Source organism: Grammomys surdaster, unplaced genomic scaffold, assembly GCF_004785775.1.
Source record: "Grammomys surdaster isolate TR1022 unplaced genomic scaffold, NIH_TR_1.0 125562, whole genome shotgun sequence".
In the NCBI taxonomy this organism is placed as follows: Eukaryota; Metazoa; Chordata; class Mammalia; order Rodentia; family Muridae; genus Grammomys; species Grammomys surdaster.
This window is the reverse complement of record NW_021620409.1, coordinates 884258-902128: the sequence shown is the minus strand read 5'-3', so window position 1 is coordinate 902128 and position 17871 is coordinate 884258. Positions and strand designations below refer to the sequence as shown.

Here is a 17871-nt window from a genome sequence, read left to right as displayed (position 1 = left end):
GACTGTGAGGCCACTCCCTTTGTTAGGTTGTGCCCGGTCGGGTGCCTTGTTTTTCAAATGAACGTCAAAGTCCCGTTCCGGGTGTCCCCTCCCCCTTCAGCAACTTAATTCCTTTGGGGTTAAGTCCTGTTAAACTTGTTTCCTCTTCTGTCAGGAAGGTGCTGGCTCAAGCTCCTCTCAGGTGCCCTCCTCCTACAAAGCTTTTTCCTTAACTCTTTCACCCTCTTCTATTGCCCAACTCTGGCTTACGTTTAACGTCCAAGAGTGCCTCTCAAATTGAGAAAGGGGAAAAATATTGGTGACTACCTCAGCAATTAGACAATATGCTCCACTTTAAAACCAAAAGAAAAAAAGAGGAGAAAAAACTGATAAAAAAAAAAAAAACCAGACTGATAAGAACCTCAACTAAGTTTTCAAAAGCTCACACATTGCCTTCCTTGCAATTCTCTCCCAGCTATGCTCTGACCTCTTCTCCTTGAGCTCCAGTTCAACTCTCAAAATGACTACTTTAACGCTATTTGCATGTACTATGTGTTATTAAAGTGTATACTTCTAATCCCTCACTTTCTGTGTGTGTTCACCTATGCCCTTGCTTCCTCCTGTGTGTGTATGGTGGGGAGGAGGGTTGGGGGGGATATGGAACCCAGAGTGTATGTCAGACAACCATTCTGGCCAGTGAACTACACCCCAAGCCCACCAGCCCATATCTGTTTGTCCGTCAATTGTACTTCAGTCCTGTCTATCTACTACCCTTTCCTCAAAGAGGAAAAGGAGATGAGAATATGGAATGGTGCCTCTGAAAATTAGTGAGGTGCATGACTTGAACTATTTCAAGAGTGATCTCTACAACTCTCCGCCGACCTGCTCAGTGAGGGGAAATCCTAATGTGACCTGTTTACTCTTTAATCTCTGGACACTCCCCATCACTGTACCCCTCAGACATCCTGCCCTCATCTCGGCAGGTTGGCAGGAAGTGAAACTCAATTGTCTGTTCAGTAGACTGGCCCTGGACTCAGCCCTGGGCCCCGGATGTGTACCTCCACCCAGAGGAAGAAGAGGCTGGGAAAACAGGCTTGTTTTTTCCTTTCCCTTTGTTCATTGCGGTTTCTTTCTTTCTGACTTGTATGATGTGGTTGATTAAAGAGCAGAGCACCTGGAACTATAGGCATCAAACACCTCCTCCATAGACGTTTCTTTGCTTTTCTTCCCCCACCCCCACCAACAACTGACTTGGGAGTATGGTGAAGCACAGATCTTGAATAAGGTACAAAGATGCTACAGTAAGACAGAGTTCCTCTTATTCCTTATTGAAAAAATCATATTCCAACCTATGGCCTTTTTTTTTTAATGTAGGAGAGTCTTTAATCTTATGCAAGGACTGATTTGAAGAGTAGTTTGGGACATATTGTTATTTAAACAGAATCTTTGTTTAGGGTGATCAAAAGCTGGGACGCTTTACAGACATCTAGCCACTTGGTTCAGTCTATGTTTTTGCTTATCCTACAGAACTAAGAACGAGGTCAGGTATAAAGAGGCCTTCAAAAGTGTCTGTTAGCCGGGCGGTGGTGGCACACGCCTTTAATCCCAGCAATTGGGAGGCAGAGGCAGGCGGATTTCTGAGTTTGAGGCTAGCCTGGTCTACAGAGTGAGTTCCAGGACAGCCAGGGCTACATAGAGAAACCTGTCTTGAAAAACCAAAAAAAAAAAAAGTGTCTGTTGATACCAGGAGTGGCATAGACCAGTAAACCCAGCTCCTGAGAGGTTGAGGCAGGATGGCAAGTTCAAGGCCAGCCTAGGCTACATACATACTAAAATCTTGTCTCAGGAAAAAAAAAAATAGTTTGTTGACTGTGAATACAGAGGCTATGTAGGAAGGGGAGATAAGCTTTGCTAATGGTGAAGACTATAACTGTTGAAAAGAAGCCTGGGGGGACAGGGGTATAGATAAATGATGGAACATTGGAGAAGCATGCTGGAGGCACTGAAGTTCATCTGCAGCATGATTGTGTCAATGATGGAGGAGGAAGAGGAAAAAACAAAACAAAAGCTGGGCAGTGGTGTCCCACGCCTTTAATCCCAGCACTCGGGAGGCAGAGGCAGGCAGATTTCTGAGTTCGAGGCCAGCCTGGTCTACAGAGTGAGTTCCAGGACAGCCAGGGCTACACAGAGAAACCCTGTATCGAAAAAAACAAACAAACAAAAAAAACAACAACAACAAACAACAATGAAGGATCCGGATGCAAACAAAACAGAACAGAACAAACCTGATAATGACAGGGGAACAGAGACAGATCGTTCTCCAACTCCTAATCTGAATCTAAAGTTTAAATAACAACAACAACAATACTAATAATAACAACGCCAAACCCCATTACTCTAGACTCCACTTTGTCTCCAAACATTTGAGAACTGCTTACTTCTCTGTTTCCACTAGAGGGCCCAGTATATTCTTTCTTGTTTTTTTTCTCTCTTGACCCTCACTGGATCCAAATATATACACAAATTTCCAACAAGCAATCTGCTTTCCCATTCCTTTCTACTCCCAGCTGTAAGAGGACACAATTCCAAGAACCCAAGGCTTTGTTAAGCTCCTACTTCAGAGAAGGGTAGGAGGGAGTTAGTCAAGGGTTTGGGGCGGGGCCGGGGTGCAGGATACCTGGGTCTCCAGTCGCTACCAGTAAATCCCCAGTATTTAGTCTCTTCTCGGTTTAGCCTCACAACAACCATGCTGCTCCAAGAGTCCTGACAGCTCCAATCACAGGTAGGAGGAACTGAAAGGCTCTGCCTTCAGCCGCTACCTTTGCCCAGCGACTTCTGTGCCATCTGCCAAGGCCAGAGGGTAAAGTGCTAGGGTTGGGTATGGAGAAAAGGTGAACACAGCCAAACGTGCTTTATGCACCTAGACCTCCACCCTGATCTTAAGGGAAGGATATGGATTTTTTGAGAGAAAAAGCCGTGCATAGACAAGTCTGAGGCGGGGCTGAGGAACCCAGAAGGACAGCTGAACAATTATCTCAGGCAGGGTCAAGCAATGTGGAGCTATGTGGAGAAGGGAATGTACCTAGGTCTAGGGTTGTGAAGTGTGAAACTCTGGCCTTGCCCCTTTGGGTTCTCCTGAATGTGGAGTCATTGAGTTGGGCAGGCGCGTCCAAACTGACGATTTGGAGACTGGAGGGCCGGCCAATTGCTGACCAGTTGCTGGGTAGTTCCAATCAGCACCCTGACCCCTACCTTGGCCTTCCAGGGAAGGGATGATGGGAGAGGCTTTGACTAATTAGAAGAGAAAAATAGAAGTACAGCTGCCCCAGGCGTGGGAAGACAGAAGCGTAGGAGTGGAGAAAGTGGCACAAGCCAGAGCCCTGGAGATACTCTGGAGGCCCGGAGCAGATTGTGTTGGAAACCTGGCAACAGTGGTGGTCTCGGCGCGAAGGGAGGGCAGGCTGGGTCGCGGGCGGGCAGTGTGTCGTCAGGAGCTGGGCGGCCCCGCGGAGGCCGCGTCTTCCTAGCCCGTCCCCTCCTGCCCAGCTCTGGCTCCGGTGCCCCAGCTCCGATCGTGCACTCTCCTGGGTCAAGGTAGAGCCCCTGCGAGCCCCGTGCCACTTGCACACTCTCTCACCCGGGCAGAAAGGCAACGAAAGGGGCCGCCCCACGGGCTGGGTGAGGGCTGCGGCGTCCAAAGAAGGAAGCGTTGACAGCTGGAGCCTGCTGCTGGAAGGGTTTGCGCTGGGACGCGGGGGCTGCCATAGCGCTGCGCAACACCGGGGTAAGCTGCGTTTCCCCCAGACCTTCCCTCCACTCTCATCCCTTTTGCTCACTCGGAGAGCTGGGGAAGCTCAGCTCCTGGGAACTCGGAAGAAAGGTGCCTTTTGGAAACCCCACGATGCCACACGGGTGAAGAAGGGTTCTTCTTCGGCCTCCGATCCTTTTCACACCTGTCATGGGGAATTTTCTGAAAAGACTGGGTGGGAAGCCACTTTTCAGCTTTAAATGAGGAATGAACCTGACTACCGAGGAAGAAAAGCAAATATTACTGGTCATCTCCACAGCCTCGGAAAACGCAAGTCCACATCCCCCAACTATGCCAACATCGTAACTTCCTCCTGTACTAGTAGTAGCTACGACACCCTCCGTAAAGGAGCATAGTATGCCACCCCCTTATCCAGACAACACAATTATTCCTGGTGTTTGTGGTGATTTAATGAGTTCTGATGCTTCAGGATAAAAAAAAAAATCTCTCTGACTAGTAGCAGGGATGGGGAGGAAAAACGGACCCTCAACCCTGGGCAAAAGGGATGCCTGGTTTGGTTAGTCTGTCTCATTAGGCTTGTTCTAAAGTTGGGAGTGCCTGCTCTGTGAAGTTTCTTGCTGGGACATCCTGAATGTCCTAGAAACACGCTAATTCTTAATGGTGAATTTGAAAGAGAGCAACGAAGTGAAAGGAAACGTTAAGTGTTGTGGAAACTTTACCTCTTCGATAGCTGCAATTTTAGTATTCAGTGTTTAAAGTTAGATCTGGAGAAGGAGAGGCACCAAGATTTGGTGGACATACTTTGGACAGGTTGTCTAGAGTACGACTGTGATCCCGAGCCCAGGATGTTGTAGGATTCTTTCCCTCCAAGTCAATTTCTTCTGGTCTCACCCTAAGTTGGTAGAGGTGAGTCGGGAAACCAGGAGAGGGAAGGGAAGTGTGAGTCACAAATAGCTGGGGGTAGGACTCCAGACCCCACCCTTCCAGCCCTGCATCTGTCTGGACTAGCCCAGGTCATAGCCTCGGGGTTGGGATGAAGCTGGAGAACAACTTTGGACTTGTTCCAGGTCTTTAAGGTCTCAGGATCCTGTAGTTTGTCCTCCTTCAGGTCCAGGGGCAGCCAACCTAAATACTCTCTGACAGAAGTCAGGGCATCTGAATAGATCCCTAGAAGCTCCCATGTCCAAGGTTCCAATCCACAGATGTTCCTGACTCTATAGTTTCCAGCCACCTCCTCATTTTTCTCAATCCACAAATTCACAATCTTGATGCTACTACATGTCTCTACCTGACATAAGTGTTTTTACTTTAAGGTGGAAGGTACTTAACTGAGCCTTCCTACTGGTAGAAGTCACTAGAATTTGTGTGGCTTCTTGGCTTAAAAGTATCATTTTTCCTAATATCCAAATATGTTTCTTTTATCATTTCGGGGGGTGTGGGGGAGACAGGGTTTCACCAAAGTTTCCCATGCTGTCCTTAAACTTACTTTGTAGCCAAGGCAGGCTTTAAGCTTTGCTTCCGTCTCTTGATTAGTCGGAATTGTCCACACTACTAGACTTCCCCAGACATAAAATTACTTTTTGTGTATTACCTTATATAACATTGGCTGATGTTTATTGAGATTGAGTTCTTATTCTGTATCACACACCTTACTATGTATAATTGCTATATAAACTTACTTAAAACCCACTCTGTGACAGATTAGGTACCTACTTATGGTTACGATCGGGCTAGTGTGTGTATACCTCAGTAGCTATAGCACGACTGAAAAGGATTACTTGACATGCTTGAGATCTTAAGTCTCTGAGTTTGATTCCCAGCTTTAAAATTTTTAATGTGGTTCAGTGAGTAAAAGGACTCATCCAAGAGCTGAGATTCCAGCTTGCACCTAATTCAAAGGTCCATTCTCGAGCAGGGTGTGGTTGCAGATGCCTGTAATCCCAGCACTTAAGAGGCTGTAACTAGAGCTACATAGTGAGACTCTGGCTCAAAAAAGAAACAATAAAAGCAGAAACGTTCTAAGTTTCCATTATATATTGCCTCTCTCAGGTGTGAGACCTGGACAGTCAAAGAAGGGACAGAAAGGACTCATGTCATTGTGAAGAGTGACCAGAGAGGTGTCTTGGCCTCTCTCTCTTTTCTTAGTTCCTTGTTTGTTTGCTCCCTCAGTCTCCATGGCCCAGAACTTTGGAATCATCTAAAAATCCCCAGCAATAGTCAGAGATGCTAATTAAGCCATTCAGGCACTATTGATCATAAGACTCTGATATATTCATTACCTCTGTAGTCAGCAAAGGATGGGTTGTAGTCACTGATGAAGGCCAGAAACGCAAAGTCCTTTTCTCAGTTGTCATTGTCCTAAAAGATCATTTTCAAATCTTCTCAGAGAGCCTTTGGAACATAGGTGTTATTTACTACGTACCCTCCAAGTTATCTCGTACTTTCCTGATTGCAAAGTGGACACTCAGTGGCATCCTATGTATCCAAACTCGGACTAAATAGACCCCACCAAAAATGACTACCCAGGTTTATAGAGCCATTTGTTCAACTGATGTTGAGAATTCAGTCCATGCAGAGTCCTGTTTTAGGTACTGAGGAAAGAGTAGAAAGAAGAAGCCAGGCGGTGGTGGCGCATGCCTTTAATCCCAGCACTTGGGAGGCAGAGACAGGCGGATTTCTGAGTTCGAGAGTTTGAGGCTAGCCTGGTCTACAGAGTGAGTTCCAGGACAGCCAGGGCCACACAAAGAAACCCTGTCTCGAAAAAAACAAAAAACAAAAACAAAAAAGTGTAGAAAGAAGACTGATAAGGTCCTGGCTCTATGGAACCAAGATCTTGGTCAAATATGAACACTTATAGAAGGGATAAAAATTTCTACTTGTGATTTGATAGGGAAATCACACTGAGAACAAGAAAAGTAAAGAGATCGAGGCAGGAAATTTTCATGAGTTTCAAGCCAACTTGGGCTAGTGAGACCCTGCCTCAATAAATGAATGAATGAATGAATGAATGAATGAATGAATGAATGAATAAAATTAGATCCAACATCAAGGAAGTTCTCATGAAGGAGCTGGTATTTTAGGTGAGATAAGATGGCTGTGCTAGGAATAGGGGAAATGTCCTAATCAGGCAGAACAGCAAGTACTATGGTGATAGTCAGATAAAACCTTGGCATGCTTGAGAACAGGAGGGCAGCGTGTGGCAGGGAGAGTGGAGCAGAGCGGAGTGAAGGCAGAGACCTTGCTGTGTTCTGAGGCTGGAGCCTCACTCTCCCGCTTATCAGTTGTCTTGGGCTCTCTCTCTCAGCCCATGACTTCCTTGAGCTTCAGCTGTATCTTCCTTCTCTCGTCCTCTTCCTTTTTTATTTCTTTTATAAAGTTTTATTTTTAGTGTGTGTGTATGTCCGCGTACGCACGTGTGAGTGAATGTTTGTGTCACAGAAATATAAATAAGTGTGTTGGTCAGAAAACAATTTTGTGAAGTTGGTTTGCTCTTACTTTTTTCTTTCTCCTCCTTCTCCTCCTCCTGCTCCTCCTCCTCCTTTACAGGGTTTCTCTGTGTAACAGCCCTGGCTGTCCTGGAACTCGCTCTAGACCAGGCTGACTTTGAACTCACAGAGATCCATTTGCTTCTGCCTCCTCCTGAGTGCTAGGATTAAAGGTGTAAGCCACCACCACCCAGCTCATGTTCACTTTTTTTTTTTTTAATGTTTTTGTTGTTGTTTGTTTTTTTCAAGACAGGGCTTCTCTGTATAGCCCTGGCTGTCCTGGAACTCACTCTGTAGACAAGGCTGGCCTCAAACTCAGAAATCCTCCTGCCTCTGCCTCCCAAGTGCTGGGATTAAAGGTGTGCGCCACCACTGCCCGGCTCACTTTTTTTTTTTTTTTAATTTTTACTTATGTATATGTATATATGGTACGTACCAGAAGAGGGCATCAGATCCCATTACAGACGGTTGTGAGCCACCATGTGGTTGTTAGGAGTTGAACTCAGGCCCTCTGGAAGATTAACCAGTGCTCTTAACCACTGAGCCGTCTCTCTCCAGCCCTCATACTTACTCTTACTCTTATATGTTCTGAGGATGCAATTAAGGTTGCCAGGATTGTACAGCAAGCTCCTTTTCCTGATGAACCTTCTCATTAACCCTTCTTGGGTTTGTTTTTGTTTTTTGTTTGTTTTTTTGAGACAGAGTCTGGCTAAAAAGTATGTATCCCAGAACTCAAGGAGTAGAGCTGTCCTCAAACTCAGAGATCTACCTTCCTCTGCCTCTTGAGTGCTGTGATTAAAAGTATAGGCCGCCAAGATTGACTTTATTTTTTTAAGTTATGTGTATATATTTGAGTGTCTGCTATGTGTGTGCAGTGCCTATGGAGGGCGGAAGAAGACCATCACACCTTTTAAAAGTGGAATTAACAGGCTATTGTGAGCCAACTGGTATGTGTGCTAGGAATCTAATCAGGATCTTTAAAAGAGCAGCAAGTGGGGTATTTATTTGTTTGTTTGTTCTTAAACAAGATCTCTCTGCCTAGCCCTGGCTGTTCTGGAACTCACTATGTAGACTAGGCTGGCCTTGAACTTAAAGAGATCCTCCTGCCTCTGCTTCCAGAGTGCTTCCATGAGAGGTGTGCTCTACCATGTGGAGCTTAGTTGTAATTTTTGACATAAAGTCTCCCTGGCTTCAAACTCACCATCCTCCGGCTTCAGCCTCCCCATCGCTTCCGGGATTACAAGAATGCATCACCACACAGGCTGACATGAGATTTTTTTTTTTTAATGTTTGAAACAGGATCTCAATCTATTCTACATTGACCTTGTATTTGCTAAATAGCCATGGAAAACCTTGTGTCCCCCCAGCCCCTCCCACACCTTTCCAGTGCTGGAATTACAGGTGTGGGCCACCAGAAGTTTTTTTGTTTTTTTTTTTTTGTTTGTTTTGTTTTGTTTTTGTTTTTCCCAGAGAGAGAAGGGTAGTTTTAGACAGACGCATTCTCATGAAGTAGCCCAGCCTGGCCTTGAACTCATGATGATCCTGCCTCATCTTCCTAAGAACTTAGATTACAGCTGGTGAAGCACTACACTGCTCCTTTGTTTGAATGTTTAATTCTTTTGTGTTATTTCTTTTTATTTTTTTATTTATTTTTTATTTTTTAAGCTCTTTTTTTTAAGATTTATTTATTTGTTATATATGAATACACTTCAGACACACCAGAAGAGGGCATCAGATCTCATTACAGATGGTTGTGAGCCACCATGTGGTTGCTGGGATTTGAACTCAAGACCTCTGGAAGTACAGTCAGTGCTCTTAACCACTGAGCCATCTCTCCAGCCCCTTTTGTGTTATTTCTTAAAAAAATTTTTTCATTTAAATATTTAGTTGTATCAATACAGAAATAGTTGCTGTTTCTTTTTTTTAAAAGGTTTATTTATTTATTTATTTATTTATTTATTTTTATTTGAGTACACTGTCTCTTTAGACACACCAGAAGAGAGCATCGGATCCCATTACAGATGGTTGTGAGCCACCATGTGGTTGCTGGGAATTGAATTTAGGACCTCTGCAAGAGCATCCAGTTAGGGTTGCTGAGCCATCTCTCCAGCCCATAGTTGCCGTTTTTTGTAGGCTTCCTTTATGACAGGCATAATTTGAGGGTTTTTGTTTTCTTTTGTTTTGTTTATCGAGACAGGGTTTCTCTGTGTAGCCCTGGCTGTCCTGGAACTCACTCTGTAGACCAGGCTGGCCTTGAACTCAGAAATCTGCCTGCCTCTGCCTCCCAAGTGCTGGGATTAAAGGTGTGTGCCACCACCGCCCGGCATTGAGGTATTTTTAAAATATTTAACTTTCCAACTGTGAAAGGCAGGTACCATTCTCCCTGTTTTCCAGATGTAATTATTCCAAACCACAGGCCCGTCAACAGCTAAGAGTTGAATCCAGTTAGGTCTGAGCAGTCTAACTCTTCAGCAGCCTTGTACTATTTATTTCTGTAAAATATGTAATTACTGTTGTTGCTGTTATTAAATAACTATGGTAGGTTAGGCTGTAGCTCAATTGTAGAACATTTGCCTCGGAGACCCGGGGGCCCTGGATACAATAGCTTATCCGGGCTGAACCAGTTTGATGTAGCCGGGTCTACACAGCTAGTTCTCAGACAGCCAGGGCCACATAGTGGGGAGACCTTTGCAAACAAACAAAATAACATCATCAGGAAAACGTCACCCTTTTTATTATTCAGTCCTTAAGGCAGGTATTAGTCAGCACCACGTAATTATACCTGTTTGATTCCTGGGTCCAGTACCAAAAGGTGGGGCTCCATAAACGCTGGTAACCCAGCATGGTGAAAGATCATAGCTGTGCCTGCCGCCCAGCAGCTCAGCAGTCCTGTACCCAAGGAACTGGAACCTTCCTTTCCAACCTCCTCCCACTAGACAAGTCCCCACCCGTCCCTAGAAAGCCCCAAGCCCGGGGATATGAACCGGGCTAGGTAGGATCCCAGCCACCCCTTGTTCTGAGTCACGTGTCCGAAGCGCTAGAGGTCGTTGCAGGGGTGTGGCTCGGGGGAGTGGTGGCTGGAGGAGGAGCAAGATGGGGTCCTGCCTTATGAGGTGTGCTGAGGTAGTAAGAATCTTGGGAGGACAGGAGATGGGGAGGGACCACAGAGCCTGAAGTGTGGTGGGGGGGGACTAAAAAGGTCAAGGCGCATCCCGGGAAGTTGGGGTGGGAGGTGGGGGGGCAGTGAGGATGGTGTGGTGATAGTGGTCAGATGAATCAAGACAGATGGGAGGAGAAATCCCAGTGGAAGAAAGACACAGAAATGAAAGAAAATGTCAGAGATGAGTCAGAGAAAGAGAGACAGGACAGGCTTTGTAGGGGAGAGTTAGAAGCAGACACGGGGGGGGGGGATGGGGGGGTGGGGGAGAAGAGAGGGATACAGGGAAAAGAAGCACACGATGCAGACAACTGGCATTCTCCAGTTCTCTGGTCTTTTCCTAGGCTTACCCTCTGAAAAACAAACACAAGAATCTGTACTACCAGGCTATCTCTGTGATCAGCCTCAGGAAGAGAAGAAAGATGGCCAAAGAGAAGGGCCTCATCAGCCCAGAAGACTTTGCTCAGCTGCAAAAATACATAGAATGTGAGTCTCTCTCCAGACCCTTCAGTTCTGGAGACTTCATTCTCATGACACTTCACACCAGTGTCCCAGCCACCTGGAGCTGGTCTCATCATGCCTGAGTCCTGGCCTCTCTATCCACCTTCCCTCCTGACAGCTTTGCTCCAGGCCTTAAGGGAGCTATTGCTGTAGAGGGGCTGACATGTTCTTGCCTTCTTGCAATGGCTCCTTTCATTCAACCCTTTTTGACCTGTGGGTGTCCAAGCAGAACTCTGTCTGGCAGAGGGCCAGGCTACTTTTTGTGTTCTTGTCTTACTCAGACTCCACCAAGAGGGTCAGCGATGTGCTGAAGGTCTTTGATGATGGCGAGATGAACAGATATTGCCAAGGAGATGTAAGTGGCACCTGGCATGCTTTCCTCAACTACCTCTCCGCCGGGATCCCCAACTTTTGGGGATTTTTGTGGGCCCGCTTCTTGCTTTCTTCTCTCTAAATATCCCATTGTTGGTTGTTACTGCAGCCATTGCTTTAGAACAAGACAAGAGATCCTAGTGACTCAGGAGATGGCCTAAGAAACCATATTCTGCCTCTCATGCTTATCAGAACTCTGAATCCATTGTCTACCCCCATACCTCAGTCCCTAGCTTTTCCATCCTGCAGACTCCCCCAAATTAACGCTCACTTTTGTCACAGGCCATTGGGTACCTGGGATTTGAACAATTCATGAAAATGTATCTGGACGTGGAGGAGGTTCCCCATCACCTATGCTGGTCTCTGTTTTGGTCCTTCCACACTAGTCAAGACGTGGCTACGGAGACTGAGTCAAAAGGTATGATTAAGCAGGTAGGGCTGGCCTGGACCTATTGGTGGGGAGAGAATGTCATAGTAGTTTCAATTTGGGGATGAGTGTTGAAACTGTCACATACTGTGGACAGGTCAAGAGAGAAGGAAGTAGAGGGTAGTCTCACTGAGCTAGGAGCTAGTAAAAAAGAAAGATAAAGGGAGAGCTGAGAAAAGCAGAAGAAGAAAGAACCAAAGTAGATCTGACCCTGGATCTGCCATGTTTTCATCTTATAGCCAGTGTGATCTGTCTCAGTGATGTCTACTGCTACTTCACCCTCCTGGAAGGTGGCCGGCCAGAAGATAAACTAGAGTGTGAGTTTGCCATTCTAAGCAGGGGTTGGGGAGGAAGGAGGGGGTGGAAAGGGGAAGGAGGGAGGGAAGTATTCTGCAGCCCCCCTTCCCATATTCCTTTGGGATTTTTAAAGGCAACAAGATGAGACCTGAGAATGGGCCTGTTTCCTCTGTTCTCCTGAGCTGCCTACAGCTAACGCTATCCACCACAGTCACTTCACTTCCCATGTCTATACATTTCCATGTAGGTGGCCTTGGATGTTCATGGTGCATAAAAGTGTGTGTCGCCTCCCTTATACTTACCAAGGCTGGCATGTGTGGCTGTTTTCCCTTCTTTCATGTTTCATTTGTATGTGACAGGGTCTCACAATGTGTAACCCATCCTGGTCTCAAATTGTCTATCCTCTTGCCTCAGCTTCCTGAGTCCTGGGATTACAGGGGCATACCCTGTGCCTCCCTTCTTTCTGATCTGTTCTGTCAATTCTATTCCTAACTTCAAGCTCCTTCCTTACCTTTTTATTTTTCTTGTTTTCTGAATTCTTGGGGATTTTTGTTTGGGTTGGGTTTTTGTTGTGTTTAATATTTTTTTTTGAGACAGGGTCTCACTGTGAATCCCTGACCAGCCTGGAACCCCCTGTGTAGAGCAGCATGGCCTTGAACTCATAGAAATCTGCCTGCCTCTGCCTTCCAAGTGCTGGGATTACAGGCCCACCATGCCTGGCCTTGGGATGAGCTCTTTGGATCTCTCTCATAAACTGACCCAGTTCCTCAAACACTTCACAGTCACCTTCAAGCTGTACGACATGGACAGAAATGGGATCCTGGACAGCACGGTGAGCCGTGGGACATGTGCGCAGGGCAAGGGAGTCTGTCTATGGACCTGTGCTCTTATACCTGGACTTTTCCAGGGTCTCCAGAAACAGAGAAAAGGTTGAGGATGTAGCTCAGTGGCACAGTGCTTGCATAGCATACACAAGACCTCAGGTTCCTCCCCAACACTACCCCCTCCCCAGCATTTGAAGAAAAAAAAAAAGAACAGGAGACAGTGGTATCAAGAAGATACTTAGTCCCCTAGGACTAACTATAGAAGCAGTTCCCAAGAACTTGGACTCTAGAGAAGCTAGGAGATAGGACGCCTGCAAATACTTCCTTGTCAGAGGTACCTGAGAACAAAAGATGAATCTGAAAGAGGCATCCAGGAACCCTGACTTCTAGAGGATGTTTGTGTAATGGCCGTAGTAAATCGCTTTGGCTTTGTGGTGATAGTAAGTGGCTAGCGGTGGCTTTTACCCTCTTTTCTCCAGGAAGTAGAAAAAATCATCCTTCAGATGATGCGAGTGGCCGAATATCTAGACTGGGATGTGTCTGAACTGAGACCGGTGAGGCTGTTTGTCCTTTCCTTATTGCACCTCCTCCCCATGGTCCTGTATCTACCTTACCCCGTCTCCCATGGGTACCTGGCCCCTCTGCGTGGTGTCCTAGAAGACAGTGGAGAGGGTCTAGGGGCCACTCCCAGCAGAAGGCCTTTCTTCCTGCCCAATCAGATTCTTCAGGAGATGATGAAAGACATGGACCAAGACGGCAGCGGCTCTGTGTCCCTAGCCGAGTGGGTCCGGGCTGGGGCTACCACTGTGCCACTGCTTGTGCTTCTGGGGATGGACATGGTGAGTAGAAAAGATTGGTAAGGGTGGGTTAAGTGCTATCTTGGGATGTGCTCACCAGAGAACCAGAGATTAGCCTTCTAAGAAGTTACCATCCTCTGTGACCTCCTAGACTATGAAAGATGATGGGAACCATATATGGAGACCCAAGAGATTCACCAGACTGGTCTACTGCAACCTGTGTGAGCTGAGCATTGGCCTTGGCAAACAGGGCCTGAGCTGTAACCGTGAGTTACACTGGAATGTGGGGGCGGGGAAGCTGAGCAGTTAGCGGGGACATGATGTTACGAATGGAGAGAAACAAGGATTTGAATTTGGGGCTCTGCCACTCACTCTCTATGATCCTGGGAAAGTAACATAACGTTCTGTTATTAATTATTATCATTTGTATGCTGTGCTGAGTTTTAAACCCAAGCCTATATATCTTTTTTCTTTCAAAATAATCTTTATTATTAAAAAACAAACAAACAAAAAAACTTGTAGGGCTGGAGAGCTGGAGAGATGGCTCAGAGGTTAAGAGCACCAACTGCTCTTCCAGAGGTCCTGAGTTCAATTCCCAGCAACCACATGGTGGCTCACAACCATCTGTAATAGGATCTGATGCCCTCTTCTGGTGTGTCTGAAGACAGCTACAGGGTACTCATATAGATGAAATAAATAAATATATCTTTAAAAAAAAAAAACTTGTAAATAAAAAGACAGTATCTCACACTGTAGCTCGGGATGGCCTGGAACTATATGGCCCAAACTGATCTCCCAACAGTCTTTTTCCCTCAGTAGGGGCAGTGGCAGCTGCTGTTGCTACTGCTTCCTTCTCCTCCTCTTCTTCCTTCTCCTCCTCTTCTTCTTCCTTCTCCTCCTCTTCCCTCCTTCTCCTTCTTCTTTTTGTTTTTGAAACAGGGTCTCTCTTTGTAGTCCTGGCACTTGCTATGTAGACCAGGCTGGCCTCAAACTCACAGAGACACCACCCCCCGCCCCGGCTCCCACCTCTGCCTCCTGAGTTCTAGGACTAAAGGTGTGCACTACCACACCCAGCTTGCCTCAGCCTCTTGGATGTTGCATTAAAGGAGTGAGTCATCATGCCCAGTTTCATGTCTTTCTTTAACCTTTAGTTTCCTTGACTGAAAAAGGAGATAACTGTGGACAGCAAATATGTTGATACTATTATTGCCATCGCATGCCTGCAATGACATCATTCCTCAGCTACAGATCGGAGGATCTGGAGTTCAAGGCCAGCCTCAGTTACAGAGGAAGTTTAAGTCCAGCCTTAAGTGCAGCCTAGACTACATAAGACTCTGTCTCAAAACAAACAAACAAACAAACAAACAAACAGGCATGTAAGATGCGTCGGTGGGTAAAAGCACTTGCTGCCAAACATGACTTTTTGAGTTTGATTCCCTAGAACCCACAATAAAAGGGGAGAACTGACCAGAGAGTTGTCCTCTGATCTCTCCACGTACGTTGTGGCACATCCCTACCCACACACATAAATGCATGCAGTTAGTTAATTAAAAGGAGGCAGCCGGGCAGTGGTGGCGCACGCTTTTAATCCCAGCACTTGGGAGGCAGAGGCAGGCGGATTTCTGAGTTCGAGGCCAGCCTTGTCTACAGAGTGAGTTCCAGGACAGCCAGGGCTACACAGAGAAACCCTGTCTCGAAAAACCAAAAAAAAGGAGGCATTATTGTTTTCAGTACATCAAAGATTCTATTACTGAGAGTCAAGGTTTGTGTAGCTTTGGCTAGCCTGGGCTGGATATGTAGACCAGGCTTGTCTCAGACTCCCAGAGATCTTCCAGCTCAGTTCCAGCCCTAGCAAGGGGACAATGTGGAGACAGACAGGAGGTGGCATTGCATTGTTAGGAGAGTGAGGTGAGGTTTGCCCTTGCAAACTTTTCTACCACAATCTGGCAGCGAGGGTTGTGTGTCTTGTTCCAGTGAGTGATCCTTCCTCACTCCCAAGAAAGGAGAAGAGGGGGAAAGGCCACAACTAAGGCTCTGACCTTCTTCCCTCTCTCCAGTCTGTAAGTACATTGTTCATGACCACTGTGCCATGAAGGCCCAGCCTTGTGAAGTCAGCACCTATGCCAAGTCTCGGAAAGACATTGGTGTGAGTGACCCCATGCCTGCTCATTCCCACACTGCTAACCCCATCCTGGCCCTGCTCCCCAGCCCTTTTCTGCCCTGGTTGCCTTCCACACGAGGTGCTCCCAGACAAGGGCCTGCCTCTCTCCCACAAGGTCCAGTCACACGTATGGGTTCGAGGAGGTTGCCATTCTGGGCGTTGTGACCGCTGCCAGAAAAAGATCCGGACCTACCACAGCCTAACGGGACTGCATTGTGTGTGGTGCCACCTGGAGGTCAGTTCAGGAACTATCCCTCCAGGCTGAGGCCCAGAGTCCCTCTCTACTCTCTTACTGCCGTAGTTATTCTTGTTCCCAAGGGCTTTCTTTGCTGTTCATACTCTGAAGCTGAGAACTGACAAAGTCTACTGCATGATTTCTGCTTCCCTTTTGTGTTCCTAGATCCATGATGACTGTCTGCAGGCTGTAGGTCCTGAGTGTGACTGTGGGCTGCTCCGTGATCATATCTTGCCTCCAAGTTCCATCTACCCCAGCGTCCTGGTAAGTCCCTCAACAACAGCTGGGAGGGAACAGGAGCTTTCCCTGAACAGGAAAGTATCCCTGCTTTCTTATGAACATACCACATGGAATATCTTTGGTTTGATATAGAGTTTTGTTAACTGTTTCTCGCTATGTAGCCCTGGCTAGCACAGAACTTGCCGTGCAGACCAAACTAGCCTTGAACTCAGATCTGCCTGCTTCTGTCTCACAAGTGTTGCGATTATAGGATAGGTGTGAGCCACCATGCCCAGCCAGAGTGACATTTAGAACAGAGGATCCAAGTGAGACCCACCCATTTGATTCCTGGGTAACTCATTTCTCTTTCTCTTTCATTGTCCCCAGGTATCTGGACAAGAGTGCAAACACAAGACCACAGATGACACAAGCCTGTGCACCCCTGAGGCTTTTCGGGTACAGGACTGTGGGTCGTGGGCCTAAAGGTCATGCCAGCTTTTGATTGGAGTCTTCTGGGGGAGGGACTGAAGTGGAAAGTAGGGGATACCTGCTCTCTTAAAAACCCCATCTTGGTAGAGGAGGAGAGGGAAGAGGAAACGCATCTTGGGAAACACCAGTCTTGTGCCTCTGCAGGACTTGCCTTTGTCCTTGACAAAATCTTGCTTTATTTATTCTTATTTTCTTCCCCCACTACAGATTGAACCTGTTTCTAACACCCACCCCCTTCTAGTCTTCATCAATCTTAAGAGCGGAGGCAAGCAGGGGCAGAGGTGAGGAGGGGTATGCCGGTTCTTCCTAGACACAGAGAGAGGATCAGAGTGTGTGGGATGGAGGGGATTCCTTGGGGGAGGACATTAGAGAGGAGGAAATAAAAACAGTACAGAGCATGAGTTCTATCGTCTGTGCTATGAGCCTTTTTGTTCCTCTCATGCAGTGTGCTTTGGAAGTTCCAGTACATTCTGAACCCTCGGCAGGTGTTCAACCTGAAGGATGGTCCGGAGGCAGGGTGCGTATAGGTGAGGGGTTATATCATGGCGTTTGAGGTGTGTGTGTGTGTGTGTGTGTGTGTGTGTGTGTGTGTATGCTCAAGCAGGCAGGTGGAAGAAAGAGAGAGAGTGTGTGTCTGTTAGGAGAGAAGATGAAAGAGCTCATATTTCTAAATGCTTTTTCCCCCTAGTCACTAGGATATTCATTATGTTTGGTTTTCTGACTCTCTTAGTCCTGGTCTAAAAGATGGAGAGGAAGTAGTTTTGGTTTTCTCCAATCACTAAGGGATAGAAACTCAAATCTTTTTAAAATTTTTCCCAGTGGTGCACAGGAGTCTGCTGTCACCCTAGTCTTCATGCTTGCTGGAAGGGCATTTACCAACTGAGCCATCTGCCCACCCCTTTACACTTATTATTATTATTAATTATTATAATCATCAGTCATCATTATCTGTGGGGTGTGTGTGTGTGCGCGCACGCGCACCGCCACAGTGCATGCACAGAGGTCCTAGGACAATTTTTGAGAATCTGTGAGGATTGAATCAGGTTCCTAAGCTTGCTCAGCAAGCTCTTTTACCCACTTGAAAAATATTGTGTGTGTGCCTGTGAGAGAAAGAGAGAGAGAGAGAGAGAGAGAGAGAGAGAGAGAGAGAGAGAGAGAG

The 17871-nt window shown here is 46.6% G+C and overlaps 1 protein-coding gene across 6 annotated transcripts in view; it reads left to right on the top strand.

The window, feature by feature from the left end:
* Positions 1–2513: 2513 nt before the first annotated feature.
* The window catches only part of Dgka (diacylglycerol kinase alpha), a 27839-nt gene continuing 12481 nt past the window's right edge, over positions 2514–17871 (top strand). For 2 of the 6 annotated variants that reach the window (XM_028786636.1, XM_028786635.1), the window contains exons 1-15: positions 3532–3763; positions 10735–10876; positions 11173–11246; positions 11546–11681; positions 11930–12007; positions 12770–12819; positions 13291–13365; positions 13531–13650; positions 13760–13874; positions 15666–15754; positions 15885–16004; positions 16170–16268; positions 16611–16679; positions 16920–16993; positions 17158–17229. In XM_028786636.1, coding sequence (XP_028642469.1) covers positions 10813–10876; positions 11173–11246; positions 11546–11681; positions 11930–12007; positions 12770–12819; positions 13291–13365; positions 13531–13650; positions 13760–13874; positions 15666–15754; positions 15885–16004; positions 16170–16268; positions 16611–16679; positions 16920–16993; positions 17158–17229 — 1235 coding nt within the window. In that variant the 5' untranslated portion in view covers positions 3532–3763; positions 10735–10812. Of the gene's footprint in view, positions 2607–2659; positions 2762–3531; positions 3764–10734; positions 10877–11172; positions 11247–11545; positions 11696–11929; positions 12008–12584; positions 12820–13290; positions 13366–13530; positions 13651–13759; positions 13875–15665; positions 15755–15884; positions 16005–16169; positions 16269–16610; positions 16680–16919; positions 16994–17157; positions 17230–17871 lie in introns of those variants that run through there. The other 4 variants (XM_028786633.1, XM_028786632.1, XM_028786631.1 and 1 more) reach the window with 4 other exon arrangements.